Source organism: Chaetura pelagica, unplaced genomic scaffold (genome assembly GCF_000747805.2).
Source record: "Chaetura pelagica isolate M959 unplaced genomic scaffold, ChaPel_1.0 scaffold213, whole genome shotgun sequence".
In the NCBI taxonomy this organism is placed as follows: domain Eukaryota; kingdom Metazoa; phylum Chordata; class Aves; order Apodiformes; family Apodidae; genus Chaetura; species Chaetura pelagica.
This window is the reverse complement of record NW_009952597.1, coordinates 1,098,055-1,117,582: the sequence shown is the minus strand read 5'-3', so window position 1 is coordinate 1,117,582 and position 19,528 is coordinate 1,098,055. Positions and strand designations below refer to the sequence as shown.

Here is a 19,528-nt window from a genome sequence, read left to right as displayed (position 1 = left end):
GGGGGCGGACGGGGGGGGACCCCCTCCTGCCCTCCGTGGGTGCTTTGCACGTCTCCTGCAGCTGCCCCTCCCCGCACCCCTCGCAGCCGGGGAAGATGACGCCGGCCACAACATTCCCTCCACAGCCCATCCATTCCAGCATATACACCATCTTCCCACCGGCCAAGGAGCTGGGGAGGGAGCACAAAGTCATCGCCCCCACCTTCGTGCCTTCGGTCGAAGCCTACGACGAGAGGAGTGGGCCCATCCAGATTGCCTCACAAGCCCGTGACAACAAGGTGAAGGACAAGGACCTCGGCAAGGTGGGGGTGCTGCAGTCGCCCACAGAGCGGTGCCTCGCAGATGCCTCCCGCGCGCTCTTGTCCCAGGACTTTTCTTGCCACAGCGATGCCAAAAGGATGGAGGCTCTGCGGGAGAAGGGCTCAGTGATCAGGGCGAACTCAATGGCACTGAAGAGACAGGTCGCTTCAGAGCCCTTCCTCAACCGGCCAGGACTGGGCTCCCCGGAGAGCAGGGAGTTCCTGGCCTCCAAGGACTTGCTGAAGCCGAATCCGGAGGCAGAACATCGCTCCTGCGAGCGGGACCGCTTCCAGCGATCCAGCTCCAAAGAAGCAGCAAAGGTCTACGGCACTTTGGACTCCTCCCGGCAGCACCTGGACCACAGTCAGCTGAAACCACCTGAGCAGAAGTGGAAGCCCTTTGAGATGGGCAACTTTGCAACCACGCAGATGGCGGTGCTGGCCGCCCAGCACAACCACGCCAGCCGGGCGGACGAGGAAGCCAAGAAGGTCTACCTTGACCCCAGTGGCTTGCCGCGGTCCTCGGTGGTGGGCTCGCGAGGTGCCGCGGATGTCCTCCACCCTGCCTCCCACGGCGAGGGGTCGGCCATGCAGAGCCTCATCAAGTACAGCGGCAGCTTTGCCAAGGAGACCACATCCCGGCAGAGCTGTGGCAAAAAGAGCCCCTTCGGTGGCTTGGGCAACATGAAGTTGGACTCTTCGCAGCTGGGGGCCTCCAAAGTGCAGCAGTTGCTGTCGCAGCAGCCAGCAAAGCAGCTGAAGAGGGACCCTGAGAGACCAGAGAGTGCCAAGTCCTTTGGCCGCGAGAGCATCGGCTCCCAGGGCGAGGTGGAGGTGAGGCACTTGCCCGTTGGCATCGCCGTGGCCGTGGCCCGGCAGAAGGACAACAGCAGCAGCAGCAGCAGCAAACTGGGACCCAGCTTGGCAGACCGGGATCGCTCGCTGTCCCTCAGCAGCATCAAAGGTATGTTCCCCAGGCCTGTCTTGAGACCTCCCGGTGGGATCTGCTCCCTGAGGGGAGCAGCCACGCAGTGCAGGCCGTGTGGCATGAGCTGAGTTTGGCGTCTTCAGCTCTCTCTGCCTCCTGCTCCCAGCACACTTAAGACCACAGCAGGGAGTAGGATTCCTTGTGCAAGCAGGAGTCCCCTTTCCCACATGCCATCCACTCTGTCCACCTCCGAGGACAACCCTTCTCCACGTGTTTGATCCCTGTTAGTGGAGGGACTGAGAACCCCTCAATTCGCCTTTGTGCCCATGTGTTAGTCTCACGGTTTTGATTTAAGCCCTGGTGTTGGCAGGGGGAAGATGACTCTGCTGAGTGTTTTGTTGCCCTGCTTGGCACGTGTAGCAAGGTCACACGTGGGGGCTGCCTCAGTGTGGGGAGAGCTCAGCTCTGGTGTGCCAGCGAGCGATGCCAAGGCAAGTGGTCAGCAAGCAGTGGCTGGATTTCCATTTTTAGCCTCCTTTTCCATTTTCCTGCCTTTGCACCCCTCTCCCAAACCTCAGCAGCAACAGGCAGTTCCTCTCGGCTGGCAGCCCCTCTCCCTGTTCCCATCACCTCCCATCTCCCTCCCCATGGCCGGGCAGGAGCCGAGCGAGGACCTCGTGAGCAGCACAGGGAGCTGTTTGTTCAGCCGTTCAGTCGTCCCAGACCCTCCCAGCTTGCATTAAATGTAATTTACTGAGCCAAACTAAAAGGCTCCAAACAAGGGCTGAATTCTGGCAGGCCTCTGGGCTTGTTGCTAAGTGATGCAGTTGGCTTTCAGACAGAAAACAAGACTGCTTTTCTCCTCCTCTCGCCCCCCAAATGCTGCTCCCCCCCCTTTTGTGTGCCAGGAGATATTCGTCTAATAACATTAGCTAGCTTGCGCTGAGTGGACGGTGCTTGAATGTTTAGACCTTTTAAGAAGGAGAAAGCAGGCTTTAGTGGGCTAATCTGTAGTATTTGGCAAGTAAAATGCAAGTATTTAGTGCTGGGCATTGGTCGTCAAGGAAACGAGGGCCTGAGCCTTCCCTCCCTGCATAACTGATTGGCTTTTTCTATGTGCTCCGTGCGTCATGTTCGTATATATAGACAAAATGATCATTCACTGTCGGGACAATCATCGGTCTGTATGGAAAAGGGACCGTCCTGATGGCAGGGTGGAGGGTTAGGCAGGAGTTAGAGGAATAAGAAAGTGTTTGTGTTTGGATGGGGGATGAGAAAAAAGATGATGAACCCATCTATAAATAAACGGAGTGCAAGTGATGTAGGTGGGAGAGGGAGGAGCAGAGGGAAATGGCAAAATAATATGTTTCTAAGAAAGGGCTAGTGGGGAAGGGGGAGTCAGCCCACCTTGTGCTGGGGAGGAGAGGAGGGCTGGGAGTTAACCAAGGGCTTGCTCCATGGTGCTGATGCCAAAGGGGCAATTGGGCATTGACTGGGGAAAATTAATAGTAAAAGGGGCTCAAAGAGGGAAAAAAGTGGGCTAGAGGGTAAAAGGGGATTTGTGTGTGACTGGGGATGCTGGTGGAAAGGCAGGGGGAGATGCTGGTAGAGGGGCAGGTGGGGATGCTGGGGCTCCAGAGGGGTTAGTGAGCCCCTGTGCCTTGTGCCATGGAGGCCAAGTAGTAATACTGAGCAACAGAGGCTGCATGGGGCATCATTCAGTGAGTCCAGGAGGGGCTGGCTGGGGACAGCCATGGCACACTGTGTCCTGGCAGGCTGCAAGGGAAATGGGGTGACCCTGGAAAGTCCTTGGGGAGAGAGAGGTGTATGCCAGGTTTTAAAGCATCTTTGCTTTGTGCCTGAAGCCCATGGAAGGAGCCTTGGGGAGAGGAGCTGGGAGAGATGTTGTCTTGTTCTTGGATTCCTTCTGACAGTAAACGCTGAGGGAATTGGAGACTTGACAGCAAAAAAAAACCCACGGGCTGTCCAGGTTTGTGGAAATACACAGTGGAGCCTTCCTTGAAAAGACTGTCTGTCAGCAGAGTAGACTTGATGTTCTGAGATTCTGTCCTGTGTGCCAAACCTTATCCAGATGGGAGAAGCAAGGAGCCTGGAAAGGGCTGGCAGGAGCTGGGGTGCAGCCGTGCAAGGCCGTGCTGTGCTGCTGAGCCCTGCGGGGTGCAGAGCATCACCTGGGCAGGGGATGTGCTGACAGGGTGCACCCAAGGGCTGAGGGAAGCAAACACCCTCCTCCTGGCTCTGTTAGACTGGCTGGCAGCTCACTGAAAGCAGGGCTGGGATTTAGGAGCGAGTCCTACTGCCAGAGTGTAACATGGACAGGGGCAATGGGGGTTTGTGGAAAGAATGCATGTGCAAGAAAGCTGGGGAAAAAACTAGAGAAAAGCAAGCCTAAAATCAGGCAATTGGGATAAAGACTGAATAAAATAAGGGAAGGATGGACCCAATGCCTGGTCCTGGCATGGCCAGCGAGGAGCAGTTGTTTGCTCCTGTGAAGGTGCTTCCCAGCCTCCTGCAGAAGTGACTGCTACCGTGTCAGGCTGTATTTGCAAGAGCTGTTCTGGTTCGGGGTGAGCCATTTCTAAAGCCATACGTTCAGCCCCCTTTTCTGGATTCTTGCCTTCCTCTGCTGTATGTGTCCCTGCTTTGCCAGACTCTTTCTTATTGCATGGTTTGGGGGAGGATGCAGTATTCCTACTAGCAGATTCAGAGTCAGAGTGGAGCATGCTGGTTTTCTGTAGTGTTGGTTCTGCCTGTTGAAGAAGGAGGAGCTTCAGACATACCCAGTGCTCCCAGACTGGTTTACAAGAGCAGAAATGCTTCAGAAGGTGCAGAGATGTCCTTGTGAGATGTTCTCAGCAGGACTCTGTGGTTTGATGCAGGGATTTAGCAGGGCCTCATCTCCCTCTGAGATGGGGAATCTGCCACTCTCCTTCAGAAGAAATGGTCCCATTAGTTCTGCTGCTCCCAGGTTGGTGGCTGTCCTGTCCTGGCAGACCAACCTGACCTGGTGAGTGGGTCCTTTGATGGCTTGAAGACACAGACCTCAAACCAAATGCATCTGCATGCTACCAGGAGCAGCCTTGGTGAGAACATCTTGATCACATAGACAGCCTTGCCCTGTCCTCAAGGGCTCCAACGTGATATAGTCTGGGGTGCAGTGGCATTTTTGTGTGCTGGCTCCAAGTGTGCTGTTTCTCCATGCCCAGAGAAGAGGGGACAACTTTCTCTGGACTGTATCTCATGTCTGATGGTGCTGGGTTGCCTTTTAGGGCATGGACGCTCAGAAGATGATTGTGGGGACGAGAGGAGCCGCCACCGGGACAGCCACCTCCTGGCAGGGCGCTTGGAGCGGGATCAGGAGAAGCTGCTCAGGTGAGGGTCAGAGGAGGACAGGGTTTCTTGCTGCAGTGCCACAAGCTGTGCTTGGGGACAGCCTGTCTGGAGGAGGGACAGGTTTGCATCCATCCTGGTGAAGGTGCTGGTACCAGCTTTGCTGGTGCAGGGAGGAGTGCTGAGCAGAGTATCATGGGGTTACAGGCAAATACTGAATCCACAGCAGACTAATCCTAATAGACTGCTGCAAATCCATGCCTGCTCCAAAGGGATGGACACATGGTTTGTTTTATTCTGGACATGATGTTAACCACCTCCATCACATTTCTCCTTGACTGTCTGACCCACTTTTTGAGACTTTGGTTTGCAAACACATTCATCTAGCAGACTGGTCTGTACCCCTGGGCTTCTGCAGCCACGCAGTGACCTGCAGCACTCGGACCCTCTCTCACTCTCTCTCTTGCCTCCCCCCTCCCCAGAGAGAGCAAGGAGCTGGCGGATTTTGCCCGGATACACCCCTCTGGCTGTGCCGCCAACGGTTTGAACTCCAACCTCATGGTGACAGGAGGCCCAGCCTTGACGGGCTCTGGGCGCTGGTCTGCAGACCCGGCTTCGCACTTGGCAGCCCATTCCTGGCTGCCCAGGACGGGGAGCCCCTCCATGTGGCTGGCCAGCCATCCCTATGGTGAGTGCCCTGGGAGGGAGCTGTGTGTCCAAGGGGTGTTCACCTCAATGCAATCCAGGGAGAGGTGTTGCGAAGTTTCCAGTGAGGCTGCGGTCTGCTCTCAGACTTGTGACTGTGATGTTTCTTCCTTCAGGACTTGGTCACCCTTCCCTGCACCAGGGCATGACTCCAGGCTTTCCCCCTGCCATGGGTGGAGCTCTCCCTTCTGCCTACCAGTTTGCCAGAGACCCACAGTCTGGGCAGCTTGTTGTGATCCCAAGTGAGCACTTGCCACACTTTGGTAAGGATGTGACCATGTCCCTCACTACTGTGCTTTGACAGCTGTGGAGAAGACAGGGTTTGGAGAGGGCTAGACAGGACTAGGGACCAGCAACCACAGCTTTAGGGTGTGAGCTGGCCTCTTCTTAGGTGTTTGTCAGAGATGGAAATGTGTCACCTTCAGCTGTGGCTCCTCACCCCATGAAGACTTTGGGTCCTCGGTTAGGAGAAGCTGCACACAAGCTCAGCCAGGGATAGTCAAACCAAGGGTGTGCAGAGAGCAAAGCAAGCCAGGTGGCCCCACGACCTGTGGGGTGGTGGGACTGGGGCTGCTGAGGGGTAGACAGCACCCTTTACACCTCTGCATTTCTGGTTGTGTTTCTGCAGTCAGCATTTGCCTTTCCCAGCTGGGGCAGAGACACTTCCCTTAGCAATCCTTTAGCCATTGCCATCCTCCTGCCTCCCTGACTGTGCCTCTGCTCATTCATCAGCAGAGCTGATGGACCGGGCGCCCCCGCTGTGGCCTGCGATGTACCCCCCGACCAGGAGCTCCCTCCAGCATGCTCACCAGCTCCAGCTCCTCTCCCATCAGCAGCTGCTGAGGCAGCACGAGCTCTACATCCTGCAGCAGCAAGCGGCCCACGCCATGGAGCTGCAGAGGAGCGCCCAGCTCGTGGTACGTTTTCAAGATCTTCTTGCTTGAATGTGGAATGAGCTTGAAGTTGGAGTGTCTGGGGGGAGGACAAAGCAGCTGTGTCTGTGTTGCAAGTATTTCTCAAGGGTATGGGTGCATTGAGCTATCCTGGCCTGGTCCACGGGATACGAGACATTCAGTGCATCTTGCACAGTTGGATGGATTTTGGGTGGGTTTGGTGTAGACCTGTTGAGCAGTGCCATCAGGAGAGCTGTCCAGCAGCAGTGCAGCCTTGATTCCTTCTCTAAGGAACTATCTGTTTAGGTGAGTGGCTTCATCCTTGGTCACCTCCAAGCAAACCTCTTGAGCATCTTGGAGAAGAAGCTGTAATACAGGTAGCAGTCACACTGGTTTTGGAGCCAGCTCCTGTTTACCAAATGATTTTTGAAGTCATGAGCTTTTACTTGGGTGTTCTGTACCCATTTCATTTTTATGGTGGCTATCTGGTTTTCAGCCTTCATTTTACATGTGTGCTTGCTAGGCTGGAGACTTAAAAATAGAAATGGTTTGCTTTGGTTGCAAGGGGAAGTTGAGACACTCTTCATATGACTCCTGGAAGTGGGAATTTGTAAAGAAAGCTATCACAGATCAGTGTCACCTTCCATCAGATTGGTCCTCAAATGGTGTCGACACACAGGAACATGTGTTTTAATCCGTGTTTGATAAGACCAGGTTTTGGTCTGGTTTGGTAGCAGGTCTGTGCTTTGCAGGAGCAGGTGGAGACGTCATGCTGAATTTTGCTCTTGTCACAGGAGAGGCTGAAGGCGAACGAGCAACGTGCAGATATGGAAGAGAAGGTGACGAAACGGAGCCTGGACAGTGCCAAATCAGGCCTTTCCTCCTCTGCCACGGGACTGGTGCACCGAAAGCCACCTGTGCTGTCTCCCAGTGCCTCCACATCCTACAGCAAGGCTGTGAGTCCACCTCCCCTCTCTCCCAGGGCCTCACCCGTGTCTGTGCTCAAAGCTGAGGTGATCCAAAAGATGGAGGAGCCACCTTCGCAGCCAGCCTACTCCTACCCTGCCACCCCCAGCTCCCATCCTTCCAGCCCTCCCCCTGCCTCTCCACCCCCTGCCCCTGCCATCCCTCCAAAAGAAGAGGCACCTGAGCCCGTGGAGAAGAAAGACCTGGAGCTGGAGAAGGAGGCTGCTGGTCCATATCAGGCCTTGTTCCCAGGTAAGAGAGCCCTGCTTTGGCAGAGTCCCATTGTGTTTGTGCCTGCCTCCCTTTTTCTCCTTGTCTCTTTCCTGCTTCCATCCCTTCCCGTAGAGAAAACCAGGTAGCTCCTCTAAATGGCAGGAGAGAGGCAAGGACCAGGAGTGGTGTGATGGACTTGGATCAATGCCTGGGTCTTAAGGGCACCTGGGCTGTAGACTGTGGCGGGGGAGCCCCTCCATGTGGCTGGCCAGCCATCCCTATGGTGAGTGCCCTGGGAGGGAGCTGTGTGTCCAAGGGGTGTTCACCTCAATGCAATCCAGGGAGAGGTGTTGCGAAGTTTCCAGTGAGGCTGCGGTCTGCTCTCAGACTTGTGACTGTGATGTTTCTTCCTTCAGGACTTGGTCACCCTTCCCTGCACCAGGGCATGACTCCAGGCTTTCCCCCTGCCATGGGTGGAGCTCTCCCTTCTGCCTACCAGTTTGCCAGAGACCCACAGTCTGGGCAGCTTGTTGTGATCCCAAGTGAGCACTTGCCACACTTTGGTAAGGATGTGACCATGTCCCTCACTACTGTGCTTTGACAGCTGTGGAGAAGACAGGGTTTGGAGAGGGCTAGATAGGACTAGGGACCAGCAACCACAGCTTTAGGGTGTGAGCTGGCCTCTTCTTAGGTGTTTGTCAGAGATGGAAATGTGTCACCTTCAGCTGTGGCTCCTCACCCCATGAAGACTTTGGGTCCTTGGTTAGGAGAAGCTGCACACAAGCTCAGCCAGGGATAGTCAAACCAAGGGTGTGCAGAGAGCAAAGCAAGCCAGGTGGCCCCACGACCTGTGGGGTGGTGGGACTGGGGCTGCTGAGGGGTAGACAGCACCCTTTACACCTCTGCATTTCTGGTTGTGTTTCTGCAGTCAGCATTTGCCTTTCCCAGCTGGGGCAGAGACACTTCCCTTAGCAATCCTTTAGACATTGCCATCCTCCTGCCTCCCTGACTGTGCCTCTGCTCATTCATCAGCAGAGCTGATGGACCGGGCGCCCCCGCTGTGGCCTGCGATGTACCCCCCGACCAGGAGCTCCCTCCAGCATGCTCACCAGCTCCAGCTCCTCTCCCATCAGCAGCTGCTGAGGCAGCACGAGCTCTACATCCTGCAGCAGCAAGCGGCCCATGCCATGGAGCTGCAGAGGAGCGCCCAGCTCGTGGTACGTTTTCAAGATCTTCTTGCTTGAATGTGGAATGAGCTTGAAGTTGGAGTGTCTGGGGGGAGGACAAAGCAGCTGTGTCTGTGTTGCAAGTATCTCTCAAGGGTATGGGTGCATTGAGCTATCCTGGCCTGGTCCATGGGATACGAGACATTCAGTGCATCTTGCACAGTTGGATGGATTTTGGGTGGGTTTGGTGTAGACCTGTTGAGCAGTGCCATCAGGAGAGCTGTCCAGCAGCAGTGCAGCCTTGATTCCTTCTCTAAGGAACTATCTGTTTAGGTGAGTGGCTTCATCCTTGGTCACCTCCAAGCAAACCTCTTGAGCATCTTGGAGAAGAAGCTGTAATACAGGTAGCAGTCACACTGGTTTTGGAGCCAGCTCCTGTTTACCAAATGATTTTTGAAGTCATGAGCTTTTACTTGGGTGTTCTGTACCCATTTCATTTTTATGGTGGCTATCTGGTTTTCAGCCTTCATTTTACATGTGTGCTTGCTAGGCTGGAGACTTAAAAATAGAAATGGTTTGCTTTGGTTGCAAGGGGAAGTTGAGACACTCTTCATATGACTCCTGGAAGTGGGAATTTGTAAAGAAAGCTATCACAGATCAGTGTCACCTTCCATCAGATTGGTCCTCAAATGGTGTCGACACACAGGAACATGTGTTTTAATCCGTGTTTGATTAAGACCAGGTTTTGGTCTGGTTTGGTGGCAGGTCTGTGCTTTGCAGGAGCAGGTGGAGACGTCATGCTGAATTTTGCTCTTGTCACAGGAGAGGCTGAAGGCGAACGAGCAACGTGCAGATATGGAAGAGAAGGTGACGAAACGGAGCCTGGACAGTGCCAAATCAGGCCTTTCCTCCTCTGCCACGGGACTGGTGCACCGAAAGCCACCTGTGCTGTCTCCCAGTGCCTCCACATCCTACAGCAAGGCTGTGAGTCCACCTCCCCTCTCTCCCAGGGCCTCACCCGTGTCTGTGCTCAAAGCTGAGGTGATCCAAAAGATGGAGGAGCCACCTTCGCAGCCAGCCTACTCCTACCCTGCCACCCCCAGCTCCCATCCTTCCAGCCCTCCCCCTGCCTCTCCACCCCCTGCCCCTGCCATCCCTCCAAAAGAAGAGGCACCTGAGCCCGTGGAGAAGAAAGACCTGGAGCTGGAGAAGGAGGCTGCTGGTCCATATCAGGCCTTGTTCCCAGGTAAGAGAGCCCTGCTTTGGCAGAGTCCCATTGTGTTTGTGCCTGCCTCCCTTTTTCTCCTTGTCTCTTTCCTGCTTCCATCCCTTCCCGTAGAGAAAACCAGGTAGCTCCTCTAAATGGCAGGAGAGAGGCAAGGACCAGGAGTGGTGTGATGGACTTGGATCAATGCCTGGGTCTTAAGGGCACCTGGGCTGTAGACTGTCTTCTTCCCTTGGGTCAAGCCTGGGTTGGTTCTCCCAGAGCTGAACGTCTCCGTGGGAGAAGGATGCAGGAGGCAGATCTCTCCCCAGTTGCAGGAAAATGCTGGAAAGGTGCAAAAACCACCTCTGTGGCAAATTGGCCAGGAGAGAGGTGCACAAAGCAGTCCCTGCTGGAGAACAGGAAGAGCTGAGAGATGAAGGGAACCCATCTCTATACCTTAGTGAGAGGTGCTTTGAAGGCCTGGCCATTACATAGCCTGTCTCTTCTGATGTCTTGCAGAGATCCCCCCCGGATATCCCTTCCAGTCCCTGCCTCCTTCCTTTGGAAGACACTATCCCTACCTCCTCCAGCCCACTGCAGCAGCTGATGCAGATGGCCTGGCTCCTGATGTCCCGCTGCCTGCTGAAAGCTCTGAGCACATGGAGCTTTCTCCAGAGGTCAAGCCCATCCACCTGTCTCCGTCCAAAATGCTAGAGCCCATCCAAGCCACAGCAGAGGAGGAGTCCTTGGAAGAGAGGGTGAAATCAGAGGTGCAGGTGGAGGAAAGTCAAGAAGGCATCTGTGAGCAGGACGTGGGCACTCTCAACATCACCACCTCCGCAGCCGTCCCAGTGCAGAATGTGGACAATTGCAATCTCCTGTTGCATCAAGGGGAAGCCCTGGGTGCTATGGAGCAGGACCAGGAAGACCTTCAGAGCTGCCCACCTCCTTACCAGGTTGTGGCCTGCCCTGCAGAAGCCGAGGCTCAGGCAGAGACTGGGAGTGGAGCAGAAACCTGCTCCGTGCACATGGACTATGACGGTTCGCTGGTGCACACGGAGAACGAGCCGCCCGAGATGGACTTGACACCCCAGCGGGAGGAGGCCCCTGTAGCCATGGATCTGCAGAGCGCTGATGTGCCCCGGGGGAGGGAGTTCCCCAGCCTGACCCCTGAGGAGGAGGAGCAGGGGACAGAGATCCCTTCTTACACAGAAGAGGCAATCTCTTGCCAGATCCCAGCTCTGGACATCAAGCCGGGCGACCCACTGGCTGGGATGAACGCTTTGGTGGCTGCCACAGAAATGCCTCAGGCCTGTTCCTTGTTGACTACCACCAGTGTCACTCCGTCCCAGATGAAGGTGGAGGTGTTACCTGACCAGGCTTTGGAGCACTCCTTCCTGCAAGGGATCACTTTGCTGAGTGAAATTGCAGAGATGGAGCTGGAGAAACGAAAGCAAGAAATGCAGAGTAAGTTGTGAGTGCAGGATCTGGCCAGGCTGGGACTCCTGCATCTGATCCCTGCCCTCCCTTTGCCTGCAAAGGAGTGGAGACACAGGTGGGATATCTTGCAACCTCAGTCAGGGAGCAAGGAGAGCATTGCCCTGAACTGCAGGAGTGGCTGGTAGTTTGGATGGGGTTGGAACAGGGTTTTATTGCAGTAGGTTGAGCTACGTGTGGCTTTTGTACTGCTCTCCCCTTCCAAAGGCCCTCACCATGTCTAGACAGCTTGTGGTATGTGTAGAGGAAACGGAGCCCCACTTGCTGAAGGCTGCCAGGGTAACACCCTTCTGGCAGGCACTGAGTCTGCAGTCTGTTGGGGTTTGGCACAAGAGGCCCCCAGTAGCTCCAGATGGTGCTTTCCAAGAGCTTGGCAGGTCCTGAGAAGTTCTCACCTTCCAGTAACTTCCTGAGGTGAGACATGATGGGAACAGCCAGTTGCATCATGGATGGGTACAACAGAGTATCTCAAGTGGTGGCCAAGGGTGGCTGGAAGGCTCTTTGAGCTGCCATAGTCCAGAAAGGGACATCAGCCTCTCCTTGTACCTTCTGGAGAAGCAGTCTTCGAAGGTGAACCTCTATAGCTTGTTTTTCTGTCCTCAGCGGGTCCAGAGAGTTTCCCTGTCCGGCCAACACTGGAGAGTTTGCTGGCTGCCAGCACCCACATGCTCATGGAAGTACTTTCCACCCCGTTTATGGAAAGTCTGAAAACCATCCGTCTGCCTCGCGAGCTGAATCCCAACAAAAAGTACAGCTGGATGCAGAAGAAGGATGAACCTGTAAGTAGCTCCGAGTGTGGCTGAGCCTGAGGAGCCCCAGTGCCCCTGCTGGCCACAGCTCACTGCCAGCCCCAGTTTGCCACCTCCCTGTCCTGCTCTTCTGCATTCAGCAAAGCCAGCCATGCTTCCCTCACCTCGCAGGAGCTGGTGTGCAGGGATTTAGCTTCCTCCCTTGTTTGTGAATCAACACCATTGATCTCAGCAGGACTCTCGGCAGCCCTGGAAAGCAGCATTTGTAATACAAAGGCAGCAGGAACTCATGTTGCTGCTTTGGCAAGGGGGGATAAATAAAGGTAGTGGCAGGGGAGTTTTTCCTTTTTTCTTTGCTGACTCTTCCCCGTGGGAGAGGCTGACAAATTATTTCGTACCCTGCAAGTAAGTGTTCCAAGACAGGCAATATTTTGATCTCTTTTTGAATATGGGAAACGAGACTCCATGGGTGTATTTTATCCTGCGGGTTCTTTCCCAGGGCTGTTCTCCCTCAGAGCTGTTACCATCCCGTGCATAAGCCACAGAGCATCTTTGCTTGGCTGGTTTTGCTTGGGTACCACTCCAGGGCTGTGCTAGTTGTGGATCAGGGTGCTCCGTGTATCCATGGAGAGCTTCCCTGCCAGGCCGCAGATCTTGGCCATAGCCAGGTCTCCCCGGTGTGTGCACCACCCCAGTCTAGGTGAGAGCCTGGATGTGTCTTGACCTTCTCACCTCCCCCACTCTAGATGTACTCCATCAAATCAGCCATCGAGAACATGGATGCAATGGAGCTGGACTACAGGATGCGGCTGGCAGAGCTGCAGCGGCGCTACAAGGAGAAGCAGCGGGAGCTGGTGAAGCTGCAGCGCCGCAGGGACTCCGAGTAAGTCGCAGGCAGCTCGCTCTGGTTTTTTTCCAGCTGGGCACTTTCACTGCCTCTTGGTCCAGCAGGGAATACAGCCCTTCCATCCCTCCCTGCCTCTTGTCCTCTCCTCCTGGTGCAGCCTGCCAGAGCTTTGCACAGCACACTCCTAGGCAATGTGACACGACAACCTGATCACTGGTGAATCCAGCTGGGAGACCATGTTAGAGACAACCTTGGCTTCAGCAGCTCAGTTTAGCAGTTTGGTGACAGGCGAAGGTTCTGGGTTGGCTTCCCTTCTTGCTTGCTTTCTTTTAATTTTTTTTCCTTTTTTCTTCTTTTTTTTTTGGATTTGTTTGCTTTATTTATTTTTGTTTGTTTGTTTTTGGCTTTTTGGTTCCAAAGTTTTATTTTGCCTTATTTTTTTCTTTGCTTGCTTTTTTTTTTGGTTTTTTTTTGTTGCCTTGGTTAACAGTGAAGCGTGTGGTTTTTTTAAAGGGAAAAGCATGACGAGAAAAGTAGAAGCTTGGCGAGAAGAGGCCCTGGAAGGCCCAGGAAGAGGAAACTTGGATCAAGCGCTCTGTCACCCATTAAGGAGAGAGGGAAGAGTGACAGCAAGAGTGGAAAGTAAGGCTGGAATTTGGGGAAGATGGGCAAATGGCAGGGTCGCTGCACCAGGGTTTGACTTGGGGAGAGGATCTCGGATGCATCTGGGGCTCGCTGGGGCCTTGTGTTGGCAGGCAGGTCTCTGGCAGCAGTGGTGTTGTGGAAGCATGGGCATCTCGTGGGGTGTGTCCTTATGGTGGGAATAGAGTGCCAGCCTCCACCCTCCCCGCTGGCAGAGCAGGTGGCTGAGGTGTTGGGTGTAGGTAGGACAGGTTGAGTTGAGCAGCAGTGAGATGGCTGGGCAGGGAGCTGTCGGTGAGCTCTTGGTGTCGGGGAGTGTGTCCTTGTGTGTTTTCAGGAGAGCTGACAGTGCAGGCAGGTGCTGTAGAGCTAATTGATGCTGGTGTCAGAATTGAGGACAGGACTGTTCCAGGTTACCTGCTTTCTAGGCCCTTTCTGCTGTTTCTGCTGTCTTCATCTCCTCTTCCTTTAATCAGTGGGAGTTGGTTTCGCCTGACCTCTCTCTCTTCCAAGTGTCTGGATATTCTCTCTCCTGCTTTTTTTCTCTTTTGCAAGTCCAGCTGCTGTTGTTTGGATGCCTGGATCTCACCACCATTGGCCACCTAACCATCTATAGATGGCCATGCTCTCCAATGGGAAGGTACCTCCTGGCTGCCTCCCTGTGTGCTACGTATTTTTGCAAATGTCCTTTCAAGACTGCAAATCAGATTCAGGTGCCCAGCTCCCACTGACCATGTACTTCTGAAAATCTCTCCTCTCGGTGGTTCTGTGTTTTGCTTCTGTTTGGGTGGCTGGACAGGCTGGAGGCATCCAGAGGTGGCTGGAGTTGTGCATGTGTGTGTGTGTGAGCGTGTTGTGTGTGCATGTCCCCACGTTGCACAGCCTGGCATGGGAGATGGGAGATGCACCCTCAGCCAGTGTCCAGGGCCTGAGGTGTTGGTTTGGCTGTTTGTGGTGGTCAGTAGAGAGGATTGAGGGGATGGAAAATGCCTGGAAGCTGAGGAGGCTGCACCGTGTCAGCAGCTTTGTGGTGGTGGTATCACCTTGGCCAGCAGGCTTAGTGTGAAGGAGGTGGCATATGAGAGCTTTTAATGAGGCTTCTAGAGGTCTTGAGGTGTTGACTGATCTCTCCACCCATCAGTTAGTTTCTGGAGACAGCTGGAGAGCAGTGAAAAGATGTGCTTGTAATCTCACCTACTTTATTTTTTTTGTTTTTTAAAATTATTTATTTACCCTCTCCTTTCTCCCCAAATCCCAAAGCGAGACCGAAGAAGCAGGTCACAAATCCCCCTTGTGGGGGGGGCAGGTGTGTGAGATTGCCTGACCTTTGAGCAAGCCCTTCAGTGCCCTTGTCCCTCCGTGTCACTCTATGTGGCAGTTCCTCACCACCTCTGTGCTCATACCCAAGTAACCAGAGCAAGTGTCTGGGCAGTGAGGCACCTCCCTATGCCTCTTGATTCTCACTCTGCACTTACAGAGTCCATGAGAGTAGAAGTGGGAAAAGACCTACAGGCCAGCCCAGCTGTCTGTCCTTCCCTCTGCTGCTCTGTAACAAATCAGGCACTTTTTGGTGGCTGTTATTCAAGACATCACTTGCTTCCTTTCAGAGACCACCTGATTTCTGGTCAGGTCTCTGATCTCAGGCACCCTTATCTCTTCCTGGTGGCCAAGACTGTGCAAGAAGGGCTCCTTGGCTATCCTGTTTGATGGAAAACCTTATCCCAAAGTCCTGTTGTTTCACAGTGGACTTGGCTCCCACTGAGGATCCCCACTGTCCTAGGAGGCATTTAACCTCACTCTTGAGCTTGGTGTGGATCACAGGGAGGAAAGCCCCCCACCTTGACCCATCCTGTGCTTGGCTTGCAGACTGAGCAAGTCCTTGTTGCTCTCTGAAGACTCTGAGACTGGCGAGGGCATGAAGAAGAGGCACAAAGGGGCCCTCCCGGAGGATGATGAGGATGTGGAGAGCAGCAGTGGCAAGATGAAAGGGAGGAACCAGAGCTGGGAAGAGCATGATGCAGCTCCCAGCTTCTCAAATGAGGTCAGTGCCCTCATGGGGAACATGGAGCCACAGGCCAAAAGCAGATCTGTTTCCTGCTTTGCTAGTGTTGTCCTGCACTGGGTGACTCCTGATCTTAGAGCATTTGCTCAGAGTTCACATGGGTTTAGAAGCTCTTCAGGAGAGGACTGGCTGTGCAGCAAAGGGGTGGTTGCAGAGGCTAACCCTGGCATGTGGAGCATGGACCTCTTTGGTAGGCAGCAGAGAGGCAGGTGCTTGCAAGCCAGCCAGGGCATTGTGGTGTTGCAGTAGCTCTGAATCCAGATCAGTGCTTGTCTTACCCTTTTGCCTGTTGAGATAGTGGAGGGGAATAGACTTCCCAAAGCGACGTGGGAGAGGAAGCACAACATTGCTAGTTGAAATGCAGGGTTTTCTTCTGCTCCTGTTGAGGCAATGAGATATTTATTGGAGCTTTAAGCTGCTGATGAAATCCAAAATGCATACAGGCAAAGCTGCTGTTATCTAGCTGTAGCACATGTAAAGTCTTATTTACTTTTTCCAAGAAGCAAGAAAATTCTGCAAAGGAAGTAGCAGTGCTGGCTGTAATGCAGTGGTATGATGCTTTTGCTGGGAGATATTTGGGTCTTTTTGGCATTCCAGCCTCTGGAGCTGGTTGATTATGTGAAAATCCCTATTTATTTGGCTGGCATTTTGGGTAAAGAAGATTTTTCATCCTTGTGATTTACAGAAGAGCTTGTAAAAGCAACCCAAACATACCCTAAAAACCAGAAGGTGTTGAGAAGAAAGAACTCCAAAATGTAGTGTTCTATGAACATACTTATTTTGGAAAAAAGTTCCATTTTTCTCAGTTAATCTTCCAGTTTGGTAGTTCTTGATAAATTGTGCTGTTTGCTGACATCTTCCTCTTCTTCTCTGGCACCGTGGTGGGATATGGCAACTGGGGCTTAAGAACATCATTTTGAGGTCTTACTAACTAGTGTACATGAGAGACTGTTAGGAGGGCTAGTGAAACCCCTCAGGTCTGCCATGATGTCTGCTCTGTGTTCACCTGTGTCTCTTCCTTTCACCTTGGCAGTTGAAGCTCAAAAAGAAGAAGGTGCCATCAGATCAGGAGCAGCTGGCCAGCAAGCTTGACAAAGCCCTGTCACTCACCAAACAAGACAAACTCAAATCCACCTTCAAGTTTGCTGACAGCTCTGGGGGAAAGCTGAAAACTAGTGGAGGTGGCAGCAGGTACCTCCCACCCCATGATGCTCTGCCGAGCAAGGAAGAAAAGAAGACCCTGGCCAAGAACCTGGGCCTGTCACTGAAAGCCACCAAGGAAGGTAAAAACAAAGTGGCTGCCAAAATGAAGAAGATGGAGGTGGGGTTAAAGGTCAAAAATCAGCTCAAGGTTTCCCATTCACCAGCAGTATCTGAAGTTAGCAGCTACTCCTATAGTAAGTAACTCCTCATTTATGCCTTCTTCCAGTGTATCTGTTGTGGGGGTTGTGGTGGTGGTTTCTGGGCTCTTGGAAGGGGTATTGGAGATGAGTCCGGTTTTGCTCATGAGTAAAAGGTGACCTCCTCTGTGGCTAATCAATGCTTCTGCATCTTTGGGGTCAGCATGAGCTGTCCACCCAACTTGCTGTCCAGGATGTAGCCAGTAGCTGCCTCTTCTTGGCCTGTGTTGCACTGATTGTCAATTTATTGCTTTTGGTGTAAGTAGACACTCTCCAGCTACCTGTCAGATGAGTCCTCGTAGCCTCTGCTCCAGGAGGTGGTAAAAAGTTGACTTTTGAAGTAATTGTTGAGTTGGTGGGATTGGCTTTAAACTTATGTCGTGGAGTCAGTTGGAGAAGGCAAAGCCTGCCAGGGGACACTGATGGTCAGGAGCATCCTTCTGCTCCCCAGTGCTGTGGCTTGGTTCCTGTCTGACTGTGCTCAGCCTTCCCATCTGTCTTCCCATCCCAGCATCCTATGTGCTGATTGCCATTCCTGAACCCAAAGTGCACCCAAGGCAAAGGTTCCTGCAGCTGAGCAGAGCTAGGGAGCCCTGTTACAGAAGGAGAAATCTGAATTGCACATAGAGTTGGGAAGACAGTAGAACCAGAGTTCTTAACGGTTCAGGCAGACAGTGGAGCAGAGAGCATGAGGGACTTGGGAGTTGATGGTCTGAGGCCTGGTTCTGGAATTGTCCTCGCTCACTCTGCATACATATCTTTTCCTTTGCTTGCAGCTATTTAAATCCCATGTTAAAACCCTTTTGGGTAGTTGTTGGTGTAACAAATGCCTCTCTCAGAGCAACATCCGTTTAGAAATTTTACTAATGGGGAAGATGATGAGCTAGTGATTCTCCAACTGAACAAATGTTTGGCATGAAATTGGCCATTTTACATGGCAAAATAAAGGCCATTGTGTCTACTGGACTTGAACACAACCTTTGGCTGGATGTGCTGTATGCACCACCCAACAGTTCTGTTCTTGAATGTATTTCACTCTGGAGGAAAAACACATGGCCTCTAAACTGGGAGCTCTGGAGCTGATGGGGAGAGGAGGCATGGGCTGCTGTGGAACTAAAAGCCTTGGCTCGTGGCAGAGGGAGCTTTTGGTGCCCTTGCACTTAGTACTGTGGTTCCATGAACAAAACCTCCCTCCCAGACCTAAGGGAGCTACTGTTTCACCTCTGTCCTCTCCAGTGTGTCTCCTCCTGTAGGAATGTGTCCCTTCACCACGTGAATCTCGGTGCAGGAGGGTTGTTGTCACTGAGGACCTGACGCTGAAATGGCTCAGCTTTGGTGTGTGATTTTTCAGCTGTGTGCAGGTTCAAGGAAAGGGCTTTAGCCTGTCATTTTGTCACTCAAGCATGATGGATTTGGGGAGGCAGGTTGAGCATATGGCAGCATCTCCCATGTCCAGTGGGTTGCTGTTGTGGAGGAGAAGCGGGACTGGTGCCAAGTCCTTCTGTCTCCTGACCTCATGATTTTCTCGCTGGAGTCCTGAAAACCTCCGGCGTAGATCCAAAGGGAGAACTGAGCATCCTAGTCCCACAGGTTTTAACAGAAGTCAGATGCCAAAAATAATTTGTTTATTTGGGCTTTGGGCCTCCTAAACTTGCTGTCCCCTGTTCTGTCACCTCCACAACCGATGCTGGAGAGCATCTGCTGCTGGAACGGTCCCTGCTGCAATGCCCATAATGTTGTGGAGCTGGTGGTGTGTTCTCAAGTGGGGAGGTGATAATTCATACCCACTTTTACTGTGTCCAACGGTACCATGTACTTCTTGTTCCACTCATCAGATGCCCGCTGGATGACTTCTCATCACCCTTGGGGCTTGGCAGCTTTGTAAAGCTGCAGCTTGCAGACCGAGGAGCAGTTTGGTCTCTGCTCCGTTTCAGTGTCCTTCACATTTCACACTGCAGAGCATCTGGGGTGGCACATTTCGAGTTAGACGTTTGGAGTTAGACATGTTGCTCACTTGGCAGCTGGGGTCACTCCTGCTGCCCATGTCGAAAACCCTTTGGGAGAATTGGTTCGTGTAGAAAAGGAGTTTTAGGTCACAGTGTCAAACATAACCATGGTTAAGACTAATTTAGGTCGATGGCCTGGCTGTTGGCATCGCTGTGGACATCTTCATAGTGGAAACATCTACCTCAGTTTTCTGCTCCTGAGCTAGAAACACTGCTTGGGTCTTGTCTTAAGGGAGGGTGGGAGTCATCTGGCCTAGGTGGAGAGTGTCTGTTTCTGACCAAAAGAAGGAAATAAGTATTTCTGTGTTTATTTGGTGACTTGCGGTGCCGGAAAGGTCTGGTGGGGGGGAACGTGTCAGCACCCGACCCCTCCTGCAGCCGCCTCCCCCTCCTGGTTTCCAGCCCTTTCATCGAGACACCCACCACAGCACCCCTCAAACAAACAGAGCCCCCAGACCCCCGGTGTAACGCTCTTCTTCTTTGACCGCAGATACGGACTCGGATGAGGAGGGATCCCGGAGGGACGAGTGGCCGGCGCAGCCCCCGGCCAGGCCGCGACCTCCCGGCCTCTACAGCTCGGGGCCCAGGAAGGGCGGC

General features: G+C 53.3%; 1 protein-coding gene across 1 annotated transcript in view; it reads left to right on the top strand.

Moving 5' to 3' along the window:
- The window catches only part of LOC104385280 (trinucleotide repeat-containing gene 18 protein-like), a 26,154-nt gene that overhangs the window by 3,422 nt on the left and 3,204 nt on the right, over positions 1–19,528 (top strand). The window contains exons 4-19 of the mRNA XM_009993719.1: positions 87–538; positions 602–1,263; positions 4,518–4,620; positions 5,061–5,266; positions 5,400–5,546; positions 6,019–6,200; positions 6,971–7,394; positions 7,772–7,897; positions 8,388–8,572; positions 9,344–9,767; positions 10,248–11,195; positions 11,829–12,004; positions 12,721–12,857; positions 15,330–15,504; positions 16,559–16,922; positions 19,422–19,526. Of these exons, the coding sequence (XP_009992021.1) occupies positions 87–538; positions 602–1,263; positions 4,518–4,620; positions 5,061–5,266; positions 5,400–5,546; positions 6,019–6,200; positions 6,971–7,394; positions 7,772–7,897; positions 8,388–8,572; positions 9,344–9,767; positions 10,248–11,195; positions 11,829–12,004; positions 12,721–12,857; positions 15,330–15,504; positions 16,559–16,922; positions 19,422–19,526 (4,816 nt within the window). The remainder of the gene's footprint in view (positions 1–86; positions 539–601; positions 1,264–4,517; positions 4,621–5,060; positions 5,267–5,399; positions 5,547–6,018; positions 6,201–6,970; positions 7,395–7,771; positions 7,898–8,387; positions 8,573–9,343; positions 9,768–10,247; positions 11,196–11,828; positions 12,005–12,720; positions 12,858–15,329; positions 15,505–16,558; positions 16,923–19,421; positions 19,527–19,528) is intronic.